General features: G+C 43.7%; 1 protein-coding gene across 1 annotated transcript in view; it reads left to right on the top strand.

Annotated features, from left to right (window-relative positions):
- LAMB4 (laminin, beta 4) overlaps window positions 1-16,048 on the top strand; it is a 103,114-nt gene that overhangs the window by 22,440 nt on the left and 64,626 nt on the right. Inside the window, 4 exon segments of the mRNA XM_010841502.1 lie at window positions 409-455; window positions 458-543; window positions 3,074-3,153; window positions 4,057-4,207. Coding sequence (XP_010839804.1) covers window positions 409-455; window positions 458-543; window positions 3,074-3,153; window positions 4,057-4,207 — 364 coding nt within the window.

The following is a 16,048-nucleotide window of genomic DNA, read 5'->3' as shown; positions in this document are numbered from 1 at the left end:
ATGGAGGAGCCTGGTGGGCTGCAGTCCATGGGGTCACAAAGAGTCAGACACGACTGAGCGACTTCACTTTCACTTTTCACTTTCACACATTGAAGAAGGCAATGGCAACCCACTCCAGTGTTCTTGCCTGGAGAATCCCAGGGATTGGGAAGCCTGGTGGGCTGCTGTCTCTGGGGTTGCACAGAGTCGGACACAACTAAAGTGACTTAGCAGCAGCAGCAGAACCACATGAGGGCTCTGAGAGTGTCTGGCATTGGCTTTCCTGGGGAAAGTTGAATGAAGTGCAATAGTGGTGCGGCCAGGCAGACAGTGAACTTGGCAGGGCAGGCTGCTCAGGGTTCTCGTGGCCATGTTTTGCTCAGTGTAAGCTAATAAGAAGGTTTACCAATGTGAAGAAGTCAAAATGAGAATAACTATGTATGATGTGCTTTCGGCCTGCGACTGTCACCCCCTTGGGGTCTGCCACTCTTGACCTGTGATGTGGATACAGGCCAATGCTTGTGTCAGTCGTTTGCTACCAGACTACACTGTGAAGAATGCACTGTATGTATTTGCCTCTGATTCCCCTTTTAGGGGGGCTTCTCTGGTGGCTCAGACAGTAAAAGAATCTGCCTGCAACACGGGAGGCCTGGGTTTGATCCCTGGTTTGGGTCGATCCCCTGGAGGAGGGCATGGCAATCTAGTCCGGTAATCTTGCCTGGAGAATCCCCAGGGACAGAGGAGCCTGTCGGGGTTACAAAGAGTCAGACGCAACTGAGCACAAAATCCCCCGCTTTAGGGAGTGATGTGGTCTTCTACTGCCATTGCCTAGAAGAGACTTGGTCTTGTTGATCACTTTCCTTGCCCTGTTGTATTTCAATATTCCTGTGGTAAAAGTATTTATGCTGCAGAAGTCAGCAAACACTGGAAATCAGCCCCTATCTTTCTGCAGAAAGCTAGTTGTTAAACATTTACCAGCATAACATTTACCCAATGGATCTGAACCCACCCAGACAATAGTTTTTATCTATTCTTCTCCTGAAAGTGCAAGCAATAGAGTGTAAGAGCATTTATTTGCTGCCGCCCCCAGACCCCTCCACCACCCCTTGTTAAGGCCACCAGATCATGGAGTCTTTTAATATACAGTCAGTTTCCCACCCCTACCACTCCTTGCCCAAAATTATTTTTGGATGAGCTCATTTAAAAAAAAAACCAAGTTTAAATGTATTGTAGATTCCTGTGGGAAATAAACCCTTGGATTTTTTGCATACTCTACTACACACATGAGCATGTACGTCTCAAATTAGCAAAATAAAACATGTTCCCGCCATAAGAAATGTGTCATGCATTTAGAGAGTTAAAAATCCAGCTCTTTCCTTTGTCCTCCAAACTTGGCAGCCCACCGTGACATTTTAGAAAGAAAAAACAAAAACTTAACCTAATAAAAGAACAGTGACCTTGATGTGTCTGAAGAAATGTAGCTGATAAATAAGAAACATATGTCTGTTACAACATAGTTTGTGCTAATATTGTAAGTCGCTTTACTGAAAACACATGGGGATGAGGCAGAGGAGGAGGGAAAAGACAGCAAGGAGAAAATATGAAAAGGGAACTCTACCACAGGACAGGTAATCTAGAAGTTTCTTGTTGGAAGGTGAGCTGGGCCAAGTTCCATGACCATGAACGGGCAACACAAAATAGTGTAGAGCTAGTGAACAGGTCAACGGAGACACCGCATCAGATCGTTCCAGACAAACCTTAGACTCGGGCTGACTTTTTTTCTTAGCTAGTTAACTGCCATTGTTCTTGCAAAAAGAAACTAACTGAGTGGGGGCCACTATTGGGGAATCTTGTCCATCATGGCTGAGCCAAGGCCTCTGCTTGGTACCCCGTGCAGATCTATCGATGGTGCACCGGGGGCCAGCATTACAGCATACGCTGCCTCGTGGGGGTTCTCACAACCCCAGCCTGAGTAAAGCAGCTCAGTTCACATTGCTTTTGCCGAAACTGAAGTTTGGTTTGCGGAAAAAAGATTTCAAAAGCCCTTAGCTGTGTTACATAACAAATTGTGCCAACTTTTAATGTTTAAAATAAATCTGAGTAAAACTGGGCATAAAATTGTACCAAGATAACAACAAAAAATATGGATACTTAACAAACCCATTTCAAATGAGAATTCCATCCCAACCTAGATCTTAATTTCACCTGAGCTTGTTAAATAGGTATTTGAGCAGGGGAGTCTTTTTCTGAGTTTTTTATAGTAAACGTCAGAATTGAGAGGTAGTTGTTTGTATCTCACCAGCTGTTTATATCGAATAAAGGTCAAGATGTTGCAATGATGAGAAAAGTCTTGAAGAAGAGAGTTGGATCTCTCACATGGGGAGAGTTTGTTATGCCAAAACAATTATTTATAAGTAAGTGATTCTACTGAACGGTGATAATTCATACAAGATCTCACTATCAGCTGAATAATTTTTTTTTTTTTTAACTCACAAACATTGCTGTAGTGTGGAAGTAAAAATCCCTAGGGGTTTTATAGTCAGGGACTCCATTGGTTTTATGCAAACAGTTGCAAGTAGGCTAGTTGAAGAATTTCTCCTGACTGGCCTTAAACAACCCAGCTTGAAGCTAAAATTTGTGCTATCAGAAGAACAGTGAGATTTCTATTGCGTTTCTTTTTTTTTTTTTTTAATTGGAGTATAGTTTATTTACGATGTTGTATTTTAGGTATACAGCAAAGTGATTCAGTTATACATGTATCTGTTCTTTTTCAGATTCTTTTCTCATTTAGATTTTCACAGAATATTGAATAGACTTCCCTGTGCTATGTAGTAGGTCCTTAGTGATTATCCGTTGCAATTTCATTCGAAGCAATACATAGACAACCTACCTACCCTCTTCATGAGAATAAGAGATGTTTACTTTTAGAAGATCATTATCAAGGGTGTAGGCAAGCAAGCTGCTGTGTGATTGTTCAGGCCCTGTGGCTGTTTACTGTTGACAATTGACTTGTAGTGCTTTTAATATTAATGCCATACTTCAGAGAAGCAGGTATCTTCACAACTGGACTCACCTGAGCATTTTCTGTTTGTAGGCTGGATACTGGGGACTAGAAAATCACCTCCATGGATGTTCTCCCTGCGACTGTGATGTTGGAGGTGCTTATTCCAACAAGTAAGTCAGTAAAATGAGTGAGTTTTGTGGCAGTATTCCTCAGCCCCATTTCCATAAAATAAGCAAAAGCACACTTATTAGGACATGCTGACAGTCGGAAGTGAAGTCATTCCACGGCAGGCAAAGGGCGTTGAAAAGCAGCAATCTTGAGACATTAAAGATAGCCCACTTGATTTCTTTCACTTCAGGTATTTCTGAGGCTGAGAAAACAGTTCTGTTACTTGGGAATCCCGAGGTGGTGGGAAATATCACTGCTCATGTATGACCTGACCCACCTGAAACACCAACGTTTTGTCAGCGTGTAAAGAGAGGTCCAGCATTCTCCTTTGTGCAGTTTTTAGAGGAGAATCAGAGAGCCACTGAGGTGTGGCTCAGAGCCACTGTGGTGACCAGGGTTTCCTGGATCTGAGTTGGTTTGTCAAGATCAGACCTGTAGAGCTGACAGAATGAGCTTATGGTTACCATAAGGAGAGAATGGCTAGGGGAGGGATAGATGGAAAGTTTGGGATTGACATGAACATACTGCTGTATTTAAAATGGATAACAAGCAAGAATCTAGTGTATAGCACAGGGAACTATATTCAATATTATGTAATAACCTAAATGGGAAAAGAATTTGAAAAAGAATAGATACATGTGTATGTATAGCTGAATCATTTTGCTGTATACTTGAAACTAGAACAATATTGTTAATCAACTATACTCCAATATAAAATAAAAAGTCAATAGAAACACCAGACCTGTAGATCCCATTGCCTCTCCACATCTTCCCCAGGATGACTGGCTGATGGACTCAAAGAATGGACTCAAATCCAGAGGGCACCCCGGCACCCCTAAGCCCTTATCTTACACTTGCCCCCCACCTCCACTTTTATTTCACGAGGTGGGTTTGTTTCCCCACAGGTGCTCACCCAAGAACGGGCAGTGTGGCTGTCGCCCCCACGTCACAGGTCGCAGCTGCACTGAGCCAGCGCCTGGCTATTTCTTTGCTCCTTTGAATTTCTACCTCTACGAGGCGGAGGAAGCCACACCGCTTCAGGGCCTGGCACCTTTGGTTCGTATTTCACTGACTCTCCTTACAGACTTCATCTGGTGGAGTGTAGGTAAATACATAAAGCACACCCTTGAGATTGTGGGTAAGGTACCCAGAAGAGAGTGGTTTTGCCCACAAACACGGAGCAGAGTTGATTCTATTACGGAACTGCAGATTCTATAAAGTCTTAAGGGCAGAGTTTGCATTCTATTTTATTTTTATAGCCCCATTCCAACACAGAGGCTGGCACAGAAGTGTGAATTGGATTAAGTTGTGATGACACAAACTTGACTCTTGCTCCTTCAAGGTACCCGTCAGATAGGGAACGTTTATTGAGCATTCCCTGATGACACTATAAACCGTGAGAGGGAAGGGAGGCTGTGTATTATTCCATCACCACTGTGGCTCTAGTGCAGAGCACTGTGATTGGTGCATAACAGAAAGCCGTGAATCTCTGCTACTGAATGAATGAATCTGGTACCAAACCAAGAGTAAGATGTGCTCACCAACCTCCTGAAGCTGATCTTTGATTAGCAGTCCTCAGTCCTGGTTGTAGGGGTGTGTGATTGAAAATGCCCCTTGGTCCCATTCATTACAAGTCACAGTCCTGTGGGGCATGCTCCCTAAAAATATTTATCTCAAAGTCTTATGAGGGGGGCAAACACAAGCATCCGAACCCAAAGGAGAAAAGTTAAGTTAGACTGTGATAGCACTCACATGCCTGTGACTCCAGCCACAGGCAGGAATCTGACACAGGAAAAGGCAATGTGAGGTGAATGACTTTAAGGGGAGAAGGCATATGAAAGTTGACTCTAGAGGCAGGGTTGGATGGAAAACTGGGAACTCATCCCAAGTTCCAGTGACTAAGTCATTTCCTGAGATCTCTTCCTAATCTGGACATGACTGGTGGGAGGGATGAAGATACTCCTGAAGAGGCTTGGAATTTGCTCTCTTCCTGACTAAAATTGGGGCAGGAAGAGAAGGCTTGCACTGTCCTGACCTCGATTCAGCACTGCGGTGGGTAGAGTCAAGATACAACAATCCCATGTCTGGATTCTTCTTCATGGTTTTTAGTGTTGCAGGTTTATGAGGGTAACTGAAAAAAAAACAACTTTGGGAAGAGAATATTGATATTTAGGCTCCAACTATCATGAAATAATAGAAAAAAATATACCTAATGATGTTGGTCCCTGGTTCTCAGCTCAGAGCTCCTAAAACCTTTGAGTTTTTCTATGGGATAAGAGCACCAGGAGCATCCTTTGTCCTAATGTTTGGTCTTTGACCCTGGCTGCTGACACAGAACTACTAAATCCTTTTGGACTTTCCTGGGTGAGAGGAACGTCGTTTGTCCTGATGAGGTAACTCTGGATGGCTTCAGGTCAGTGGTTGGTCACCAGAATTAAACACTTGAAACTTTCAGCCTCACACCCCATCCTCCAGGAAGGGAAGAGGTGAGGGAGATTGAGGTAACGATCTGTCATGTCTGTGGGCTGAAGCCTCCATACAATTCTCGCAAGTACTGGGTTCAGAGAACATTCAGGTCAGTGGCCACATCGATGTGCTGGGAGTGGTGCAGCCCAGCTCCAAGGAGACAGAAGCTCCTGTGTCTGGGTCTCTTCCAGTCCTTATCCTATGTACATGTTCATCTGACTATTCATCTATATCCTTTCATCATATCCTTTACTATACAAAAAAAAACAGTAAGCATAAATAAGCGATTCTGTGAGCTCTGTGAGTCATTCTAGAAAATGATCTAATCCAGGGAAAGTGTCACGAGAACCCCAGTTTACAGCCAGGTGCATAATGCTGAGACCCAGGCTGATTGGCATAGAAAGGGATTAGTTAAGGTCTATGCCCTCCAGAAGTTTTTCACCACAGCTAATACCTTTCATAAATAGCTCAAGATGGGGACAGTGCCGTAAAACAAGAAGAGTCCATAAGTGCTTCAGGATTTTAGAGCCATGACTGAATCTTTATGAGTGGACTTAACACATAGGTAGAATCATCTGGACTGAGACTTGAAACTAATTAAGTGTTTCCATTGGTGGACTTGGGGAAAAGACAATCCAGCCAGAAAAGTTCCAAGTAATAACTCAGAGGAGAAACAACGCAGGGGTATTCACAGGTAGAACAGAAAGTTTACATAGAGAAGTACTGGAAGATAAAATTAGATTTTCCTACTAAAGAGGCTGGGCTTCCCTGGTGGCTCAGTAGTGAAGAGTCTGCCTTCAATGCAGAAGACTCGAGTTTGATCCCTGGGTCGGGATGATCCCCTGGAAAAGGAATGACTACCCACTCCAGTATTCTTGACTGGAAAATCCCACGGACAGAGAAGCCTGGTGCACTACAGTCCATGGTGTTGCAAGAGTCAAACACAACTTAGCAGCTAAACCACCACCATTAAAGAGGCTAAATTTTGAATCTCTCTGAGCAAAGGAATGACATGATGAAGACTGTCCTCTGTGTGCTCATAGACACCATCCAGCGGGAGTAAAGCCTGGTTTGGAGCAGCACTATCTGCAGTAGTACAGACAGGGATGGAGAAGGGGCCAGGTTCAGGGAGAAGAAAGAGGATGGAAAATGGAGACATACAGGGACATGAATCCAAAACCCATCTTACAAGTAGTTGTTTTAATACTCAAATTGGAGAGCTAAGAAGAATGACAATTAACTTTCTTGGTAGGTCTTCAAAAAGATATCTATATATTTACATCTATCCATCCATCCATATCTACCTACCTGTCTATCTAATCTGTCTCAGTCTGTGCGGAGTGCTAAAAGTACCATAGACCAGATGGCTTATAAACAACATGAACTTATTTCTCACAGTTCTGAAGGCTGGGAAGTCCAAGGTCAGGGTACCTACCGATTCAATGTCTGAGACCCTCTTCCTGGTTCTTAGATGGCTGTCTTTTCACCAAGTCCTCACATAACAAGGGATTTCTCTCAGGCGTCTTTTATAAGGGCACTAATCCCATTCATGAGGACTCTGCCTTCATGACCTAATCACCTCCCAGAACTCCTCCTCCTAAGACCATCACAATGGGGATTGGATTTCACATAGGAATTTAGCAGGGGGACACAAGCATTCAGTCTATGGCAACATCCTTGCTACTCAAAATATGGTGGGCAGATCAACAGTAGTGGCATCATCTGTGGATTCATTAGACTTGGAGACTCTCGGCACCCATCTAGACCTACTGAATCCAGTCTGCGTGTTAGCAAGATCCCCATGTGATTTGTACACAGTTTGGGAAGCACCTGACTTGTTTTCTTATAGAAATTAAACATGGCCACAAAAGTTAGTATTGATTGAATTTAACATAGTATGGCATTTATTATCAGATCAGATCAGTCGCTCAGTCGTGTCCGACTCTTTGCGACCCCATGAATCGCAGCACGCCAGGCCTCCCTGTCCATCACCAACTCCCGGAGTTCACTAAGACTCACGTCCATCGAGTCAGTGATGCCATCCAGCCATCTCATCCTCTGTTGTCCCCTTCTCCTCCTGCCCCCAATCCCTCCCAGCATCAGGGTCTTTTCCAATGAATCAACTCTTCGCATGAGGTGGCCAAAGTACTGGAGTTTCAGCTTTAGCATCATTATAGTATTCCATAATATGCTTTCTGTGTAAAATTAGTAAAATAGTTTATGATTTTGTGTTGTAAGATGAACATAATTCGTGAGGGGAAAAAATGAAGAGGACAAATAAACATAATCCTGGGGGTCCTGTCCAAAGGAGTTGACTGAACAGCCTGGTCAAGAGTCTGAACAGTGACCACTAGAATAGAGGGCTCAGGGCTTCCCACTCACAATGAACAACCAGAGCATCTGTGAAATTAAAAACTTTGTCTGTAAAACTCACAGTGAAACATCCAGCAAACATATAGGGGCTTCCCTGGTGGCTCAGACAGTAAAGAATCTGCCTGCAATGCAGGAGACCCAGGTTCAATCCCTGGCTTGTGAAGATCCCTTGGAGAAGGGAATGACTGCACACTCCAGTATACTTGCCTGGAGAATTCCATGGACAGAGGAGCCTGGCAGGCTACAGTCCATGGAGTCAGAAAGAGTCGGACACAACTGAGTGATTAATACACAGGGTACAGTGAAAACTTGGAAATGAACAATTGGAGATTCTAACAATTGGAGATTCTAATTCACACATTCAGTTATGTAGACAACTGAATGACTAGGAGATAATATAAAAGTGAGTCCCACAAAACCCAGGATTTTAAGGAAACTGCAGTTGTATGGATGCAATTCTGCTGTTTTAGTTTCGTTGGTGGAATTTTGCTGTCCTGATATAATCTCTTATGGAAACATTTAAAGCCAAATTTTACAGACCATGAGAACTAAGAGAAATTGATCTGGAGGTGTCAAAATTACAACATCTAATAAATCTTTGAATTGGTATATCATGCATATTGTTAATGTTCAAAACACCATAAAACCTAATAGCAAAGAACAAATGTTTTCCCAGTTTAGAATTACACTAGTATAATAGCCCTTGAAAAGAAAACTCAACACATAGCCTTATAACCACCTAAAATTTCACATGTTCACAGAGAAACAAAAAATTTTAAGCTGCCTCCATGACTTCCTCCCGAGGCTATTAAGTGAGAATCATGATTCCCTTTTGGAGAAGGAAATGGCAACCCACTCCAGTGTTCTTGCCTGGAGAATCCCAGGGACGGGGAAGCCTGATGGGCTGCCGTCTCTGGGGTCGCACAGAGTCGGACACGACTGAAGCGACTTAGCAGCAGCAGCAGCAGCATGATTCCCTTTTAAATTATGGTAGAATCTGAAACTCTTCAACTATGGTAAAATTGAAACTGTTGTTCGTTACTTAAACTACCATTTCTTTTCTTTTCAACAGCTTTTCTTTTAGCAACAGCTTTGCCTACATGCGGTGTGTATTTCCAGCAACAAGGAGATGATTTCATAATTGACAAAGGAAATATAATACTGAGAAAAAATCAGCAAAGCATACAAGCAGATGAACAGAATGAGGTAAACCATTTCTTCAGGGTCATTGTCTATTCTGCTAGAAGCAAATAATCTGGGTAATGCACTTAGAACCATGCCTGGCTCATGTAAGTGCTCAAGAATAGAGTGCTCTAAGCTCTTATTATCCTCAAGAATAGAGTGAAGGAAAGGAAGAAGCACACTCAAAGTAACTAGAGCCTTTGGGGAAAACCTCATTAGCTTTATTTCTCTACAGAGTGAAAACTTTGGGAAAGTAAGATTCTGGAGAGTTGAAGAGTCAGACTGTGCATTCATATCTTCTTGTCTTTTTAAAAAGGAGAGGTACAGTGCTGAGAAATGGCTGTCTTCCTGGTTGAAGACAAAGGACATGTTGGTGACCCTGAGGATGATGTGTGACTATGCTCTTGATTCTGAAATGGCTATAGTTGATCAGTGCTGGTATGAGTGACATGGTAATGCTGCCTCCTCAGGGCCCTGCCTCCAATAGCTTCTGCAGGCTACAGGAGACCAGAAAACCCTGTGACCAGTCAACTACTATTTAATTGAAGGCAGGATAACTTTAGGTCTATTTGTTCATTCGTTATGCCAGGGTCTTTACCGAGCATTACTGTGTGTTTGCACGAAGGGACATGTTGGAAAAGCAAAAGAAAGCAGATATTGGCTGTCCTGTTCATACAACCGGCATTTGAAACAGTTCTTTATGCCTAAGAGACTTTCTTGATTGAAAGAATGAAAACAGAAATACCTAAACATAGAAAGCCTGCCCTTGAGATTGTTGTGGAAGAAATGAGGCATGTACACAGACAATGAATGCATTTCAGGGTGGGGTGCGTGAAGAGGTGCACAAAATGTGTTACGAATTTCCCTTAAGGAAAACCACCTCCAGCCGAGAGGGTCAGAGAGGGCTTCATGAGTGGTGGTCCTCCGTTCAGGCCCATGTGCACGCCAAAGCAGTTTTGCTCTTCTACTTGTCTCTGTCCCCATGCCACCTGTCCAGAAAGCCTTCTCTGACTCCAAGCATCTCAAGCTGAAGTCTACCTGAAAAAGAAGGGTTGGGAGTGCTCTTGTTCCCAGTGGCCCAGATCAGTGAACTTCCTGATTTTACTGCACAGAAGTATCACCCAGGGAACTTGTTTCGAATGCAGATGCTAGGGCCTTCCACTTGAGATGCTGAATCGGGGAATCTGACTAGTGTCATGAAACCTGCAAATTTTTTCAAGTAACTCCATAGCCACATTGCACTGCTGTACTGGGTAGTGCAGGTAAGGAACATTTTCACTGTTGCAGGAAGTTCAATTAGGCAGTGTTGCTCTAGAGCAGTGAGGCTCAATTTGGAACCTGCAGAGACTTTAGGAAAACATAGATACATTTTGTGATCTTCAATTGGATTTAGATATTTGAGATGTTTGGCATATTGATTTTTTTTTAATAAATACTTTTTGGATCATTTGGGGAAAAAAGAAACCTGCGTTTGCCAAGCACCCCTAGTAATGTGAGTGATCCCTGGAAGCACTTTGAGAAGCACTGTTGTAAGCAGCCACAGACTCCTCTCCTGACTCTCACCCGAAACAACTACTTCTGTATTATTCACTTGGAAAACTTGTAGTCATCCCTTAAGACCTAATTCAGATTGATCCTTCTGTGACATTCACTACCCTAACATCCGGACATAGTAATTGTTTCCATCTCTAGGGTCCCATAGGTCAGTAATTTTCAAACTGCAGGTCATGCCTGTTGGTAAGCAGGTCATGAAATCAATTGACTGGATCAACTTAGTACAATAAAAGACTATAAACCAAGGGCATATTTTTTGGTGAAACTTTTACATAAGTGTGTGTGTGCGTATACGTACACCCTAAATTACTGTCTTAGGTTGGGTTCCCTAGAAACAGAGACTGCAACAGAGATCTGAATGCCTGTGCTTTGTTGAAGGAGTGCTCATCAGGAGAAACCTGTCAGGAAGGAGGGCAGGAGGCTAGGGAGGGGAAAGTGAGGCAAGGATGGCATCCAGGGTAGTGTAGCCTTGCCTGCTTCCCTGGGGAAACCCTGAAACACACGTTGCACCACAGAGTTGTCCTCCACTGAGGCCTCAGGGCTGGCCTGTTGTATTCTCATGTCAGGCAGTCATGGCTACAAACTGCCAGGGCAGACCCAGATCACCTCCCAAGTGAGGCAGCCCCCTTCAGCCAAGGGCAGTTCTCAGAAGAAGGGAGCAGTGGTGAGACATAGCAGCTAACAGTCCCAGGAACTGGTGGCAAGATAGAGTGGTCCAATAAAGGGATCCAGGCAGTACGCTAACAGCGTCAATTCCAGCTCACTCCGGGCATGCTCAGACCCATGGGCAGGGCCAGGGCAAAATAGAAATTAAATGCAGAGCCCCCTAATTGAGAAATTAGGGGGACTCCCCTTGTCGTCCCGTAGTTAGGACTCCATCTGTCTACTGCAGGGTGTATGGGTTTGATCCCTGACAGGGAAACTAGGATCCCGAATGATGCACAGCCAAAATAGAAAATAGGGAAAGGGCCCCTTGAAGATAGTAAAATTAAAATTTACTTTCTTCCATAGTCTCTGTCTCTCAACTTGTCAAAATATTTTATATGCTATTTAATGTCATTCTAAGTAAAGAAATATTTAAAAATTTAATTATTAGCATGAATTATACTATTCATCTCCATAGCATGCAATGCCAATTTTAATTGCAAACATAAGAGCACTCAATTCATACACATAATCATTGAAATTACACAATTTTTATTTTGGAGTAATATATGTATATATGTATGTATGTGTATATATAGGAGAAGGAAATGGCAACCCACTCCAGTAATCTTGCCTGGAAAATCCCATGGACAGATGAGCCTAGCAGGCTACAGTCCTGGAGTCACAGAGTCAGACACACTTTAGTGACTAAACCATCACCATGCATATATATTTTATTCTTCCTAGAACAATGGGAATGCTGCACAAAACTAACTCAGCTGTTATTTCATGTCTTAATATGTGTTTGACCAACAGTACCTTCAGCTTATTGATGAGTAAGGAGGGACTGAAAGGAAAAGAAACTCTGAATGGCCTATTGTCTTTTTTCCTTCTAGTTATCATTTTCAGCGTAAGTAGTTGGCTGACACAAGGAAGTAACATGAATAATGTGTTTCTTAGAATGTCATTCCCTTCTTTCTGCTTTCAAAGAAATTTCTGGTTGGAACAGAAAAGGCAGCTTCTTGGAGCTGTTGGCACCCCTGCTTACTTAGTCATGGATGTAACACACTAACTTTGTACTACCTCTGAGTCTCCTGAATGCCTAAGCGTAGTAGGTCCATTTGAATCCCATGCTCATGGGCATTGTGTGCCCTGCATGCAAACAAGGCAGCAAGGAAGCAGACATACGCTGTGCATATGTCTTCTGTCCTTGTGCATGCTCCATTGTCCCAGGACATTTCACTTAGGAAACAGCTTCTTAAATCTTAATTATTTCAAGATGATAAGAGCAGAGCATTAAACCAAGCATGGGGTCCTTCTAAGCACGGGGTCCCATGCAGCTGCACAGGCTATATGCCCGTGAAGCTGACTCTACCCGCTTGCTTCTTAAGGTCACTCTGTGCAGGAGTGTGACCATCCAGCAGCTTTAAAGTAGTGGAATTCTTTGTCCCTACCCAAGAATTAAGACGTCTAATCCCGTAGAACCTGGAGTTGCCAGCACAAGAAATTCATGGTCACTGGAAATGACAGTGAATTTGGATACTTCCACTTCATTCCCAAACCTGTGCTTTCTCCCTCCTGGGGACATAGTATCACATAAAGACCATTGGTTTATGTACTCCTTAAATAGCCTCTAGAAGAAAACTTCCCTGTCTCATAGCATGTCATTTCCGAGCCAGTGGGGCTGATGGATCTTTTAGGGGCCCCATCCCACCGCTATCTCAAGTTAGCATCTTCTGGATGCCATGGTTTGTGGAGGAACAGTGAATCCCTAAGTCACATGACCACGGATAGACTTTTACTGTAAAGTGGATCCTTTGGGCTGAGGAAGTTGTGTTTTCCCACACTGGTAAAATAGACATTCTGTGAGCCATCAGAGAGTAGGGGTGCTGACCAGGGCCATAGAGTGTCTGATTCTCACCGATGTTATGGGAGACCACACAACATTGCCATAGACCAAAGAATCCTCTTCACTGTCCTTCAAGATAGGGGATCAGTATGATATTTTATAGAACATCTGGTTGGTCCAGATTCTTTTGGACTATGCTGTTACAGCAAGCAAAAGAATTAACAACTTTGGGGCAAGACTAAATATATACAATACACACTACTGCTGATCCCAAGCAAATACAAATTGTTTCTCTTCATTTCAGTAGCTGCATATTATGTACCAGAGTGTACACACTGGTGTTGATACACCCTGGTCATGATATTCCATCCATCATCATATCTGCAAGTGGGGCTGCAATTTGGTTACATTTGTATTAAATTTGTAATGCAGATGTGATAGGGGACCCACCAAGTCTTAAGAGTGGCTCTTTGAGGACACCTCTAATTTGCAGTATTGGTTTTTATTTACTGTCTTGGCTTGGTGTGTGGGATGGGCAATGGAGGGTGGGCATTTCTCAAGCTTTTACTCGACATTTCCTACCTTAAGAGCATTAACCCTACTCATAGAATCAATGAGTAGAATCAATGCCAACTGCTAGACCATAGAATCAATGCCAACTGCTAAGCAGGTACATTCCAACAGTTCAGCTTTCTGTCAGTTCATACTTGATAACTTTCTTAAAAAGCTCTTCAATTGATTTTTTTAAAACTTCATGTATTTGTTTTTGGCTGTACTGGGTTTTCATTGCTGCACACAGGCTTTCTCTAGTTGCAGCAAGCAGGGGCTGCTCTCTAGTTGCAGTGCACAGGATTCTCATTGCAGTGGCTTCTCTTGTTGCAGAGCACAGGCTCTAGGTGCATGGGCTTCAGTAGTTGAGGCACATGAGCTTAGTTGCCCCGTGGCATGTGGGATCTTCCCTGACCAGGGATTGAACCTGGGTCCCCTGCATTGGCAGGAAGATTTTTAACCACTGGACCACCAGGGAAGTCCCTTGATCACTTTCGATTATACATATTAAGCAATATTTTGCTGAGTGCTCATCTGTCATGCTTCTAGGAACATCATGTTCTACTAATCATCTTCATAGAAGATTCCCATAGGTCAGGCCACCTTGTCTCCTGTTCCAACTTTGCTACGCATTATATTTATACTCATCTTGCTTTTGAGAGTTAAATGTTCCCCAGCCTTTGACAGTCTGTGATTGTGTCCTCTGCACTGCTACTAAGGAGCTCAGATTTGTGATGTTTTGTCCTACCACCCTACAGAGGGTATGCAATCCTCAGCTTCTCAGTGATCCTGGTGGCCCCCTCACCAGTTCATTCCTCACTCTCTTGGTAAGTGGAGCATCGTCAGTAGATGGGTTTTCCAGCCTTGGACTTTATGTCCATTCCAGCACCCATAGTTCTTTGAGCCTTGTGGCCCATCCTCCCCAGCCTGCTACAGCAGTTCTGGCAGCTCTGCTTCATTACTCGGAACCACAGCTTTTGCCAAGCTTCTAAGAACTACTCCAGCAACATATTAGATTCATCTCACAGGGCTCCAGGGCCCTTGCCAAGTAGCTAAAACCTATATCACCAGTGACCCCAAACAAGCAAGCTCTCCTTACCTGGTTTCATAGTCTGCCCCCTTGGTCTGGCACCCCTCATGATCCATGCCCAGCCATCCTCTCCCAGTTGCTACTGGTTCATGTTAAGCAGGTTTCTAGGAGAGCCAGCACACCATGCTGAAATTTGGCCCTGATTATTAGGCAAGTGCTCAGCGGGGCAGGTGCTGAGGAATATACTTGTTTTCTTTTAAGGCACCTGCATCATTTGAGATTTGTGGATAATCTTCAAATGAAGCAGGGATGGAGGCAGATTGGGGGAGGACTCTTTTCTAATAAGGGTGAGTAGACTACACATGTAGTCCAAGAGTGCTCAGGAGAACCTCAGGGTTCATGGTTCTCATGTACAGACCCCCCTGACTCCCTGCGAAGGGAAGCTCTGACTTTGGCATAGGTGATTTACCCAGGCTGAGAAGTGAACCCTCCCTGAAGTTCTACAACTTTTTCAATAAAGTATCATGCCTGGTCTTGGATTTTTCCTACCCTCTCACTAAAAGAGATGGGAATCTCTTTATTTTATTTTAGGTTGTGCCGCTCAGCATGTGGGACCTTAGTTCCCCGACCAGAGATCAAACCCACGCCCCCTGCATTGGAAGTGCAAGGTTTTAACCATGGTCTACCAGGGAAGTCCCAAGAGTCTCTTTAAATGCTGCCAAGGAGCCCGTCTGATTCTCACATTTGACTGTAAATTGCCCTGAGGCCTCCATCTTCATCAAATGTACCAATGACAACCAATAGCAGCCATCCGGGCCCACAGTCCTTATAACCCGTATCTGTCGATGCCAGAAATATTGCTCATGTCAGTGCCTCCCCTCCCCTCTTTATCCTGGCCCAGTTCGCCCCAGATGACAGTTTTAGCAATGGTTCTGCTGCTCCACAAGGGTCATCAACACGTTACCCACTGAGGTCCTGTTGCCACCTGAACAGTAAGTGATTCCCCTCCAGGAATGCATCTTCGAGTCTACTTTTAGGCACGCTCGGTTGGTTGTCTGCTACCAACTATTTCAGGTCAGAGGCCCTAGAAACAGAGCCTGAGACTGGAGTCATGTGCAAGTGATTTACAAAGGCAATCTTCTTTGGGAAAACTCTTTAAGAGAATGAAGGAGATAAGATGGAGGAGGAGAAAGAGTCAGAGGTGGTCTCAGGCAATCTCTATGGATTGACCCATAGAGAAAGTCAGAAA

The sequence above is a fragment of the Bison bison genome, unplaced genomic scaffold (genome assembly GCF_000754665.1).
Source record: "Bison bison bison isolate TAMUID 2011002044 unplaced genomic scaffold, Bison_UMD1.0 scf7180017864162, whole genome shotgun sequence".
NCBI lineage: Eukaryota > Metazoa > Chordata > Mammalia > Artiodactyla > Bovidae > Bison > Bison bison.
This window is presented reverse-complemented; position numbering and strand designations above follow the sequence as displayed.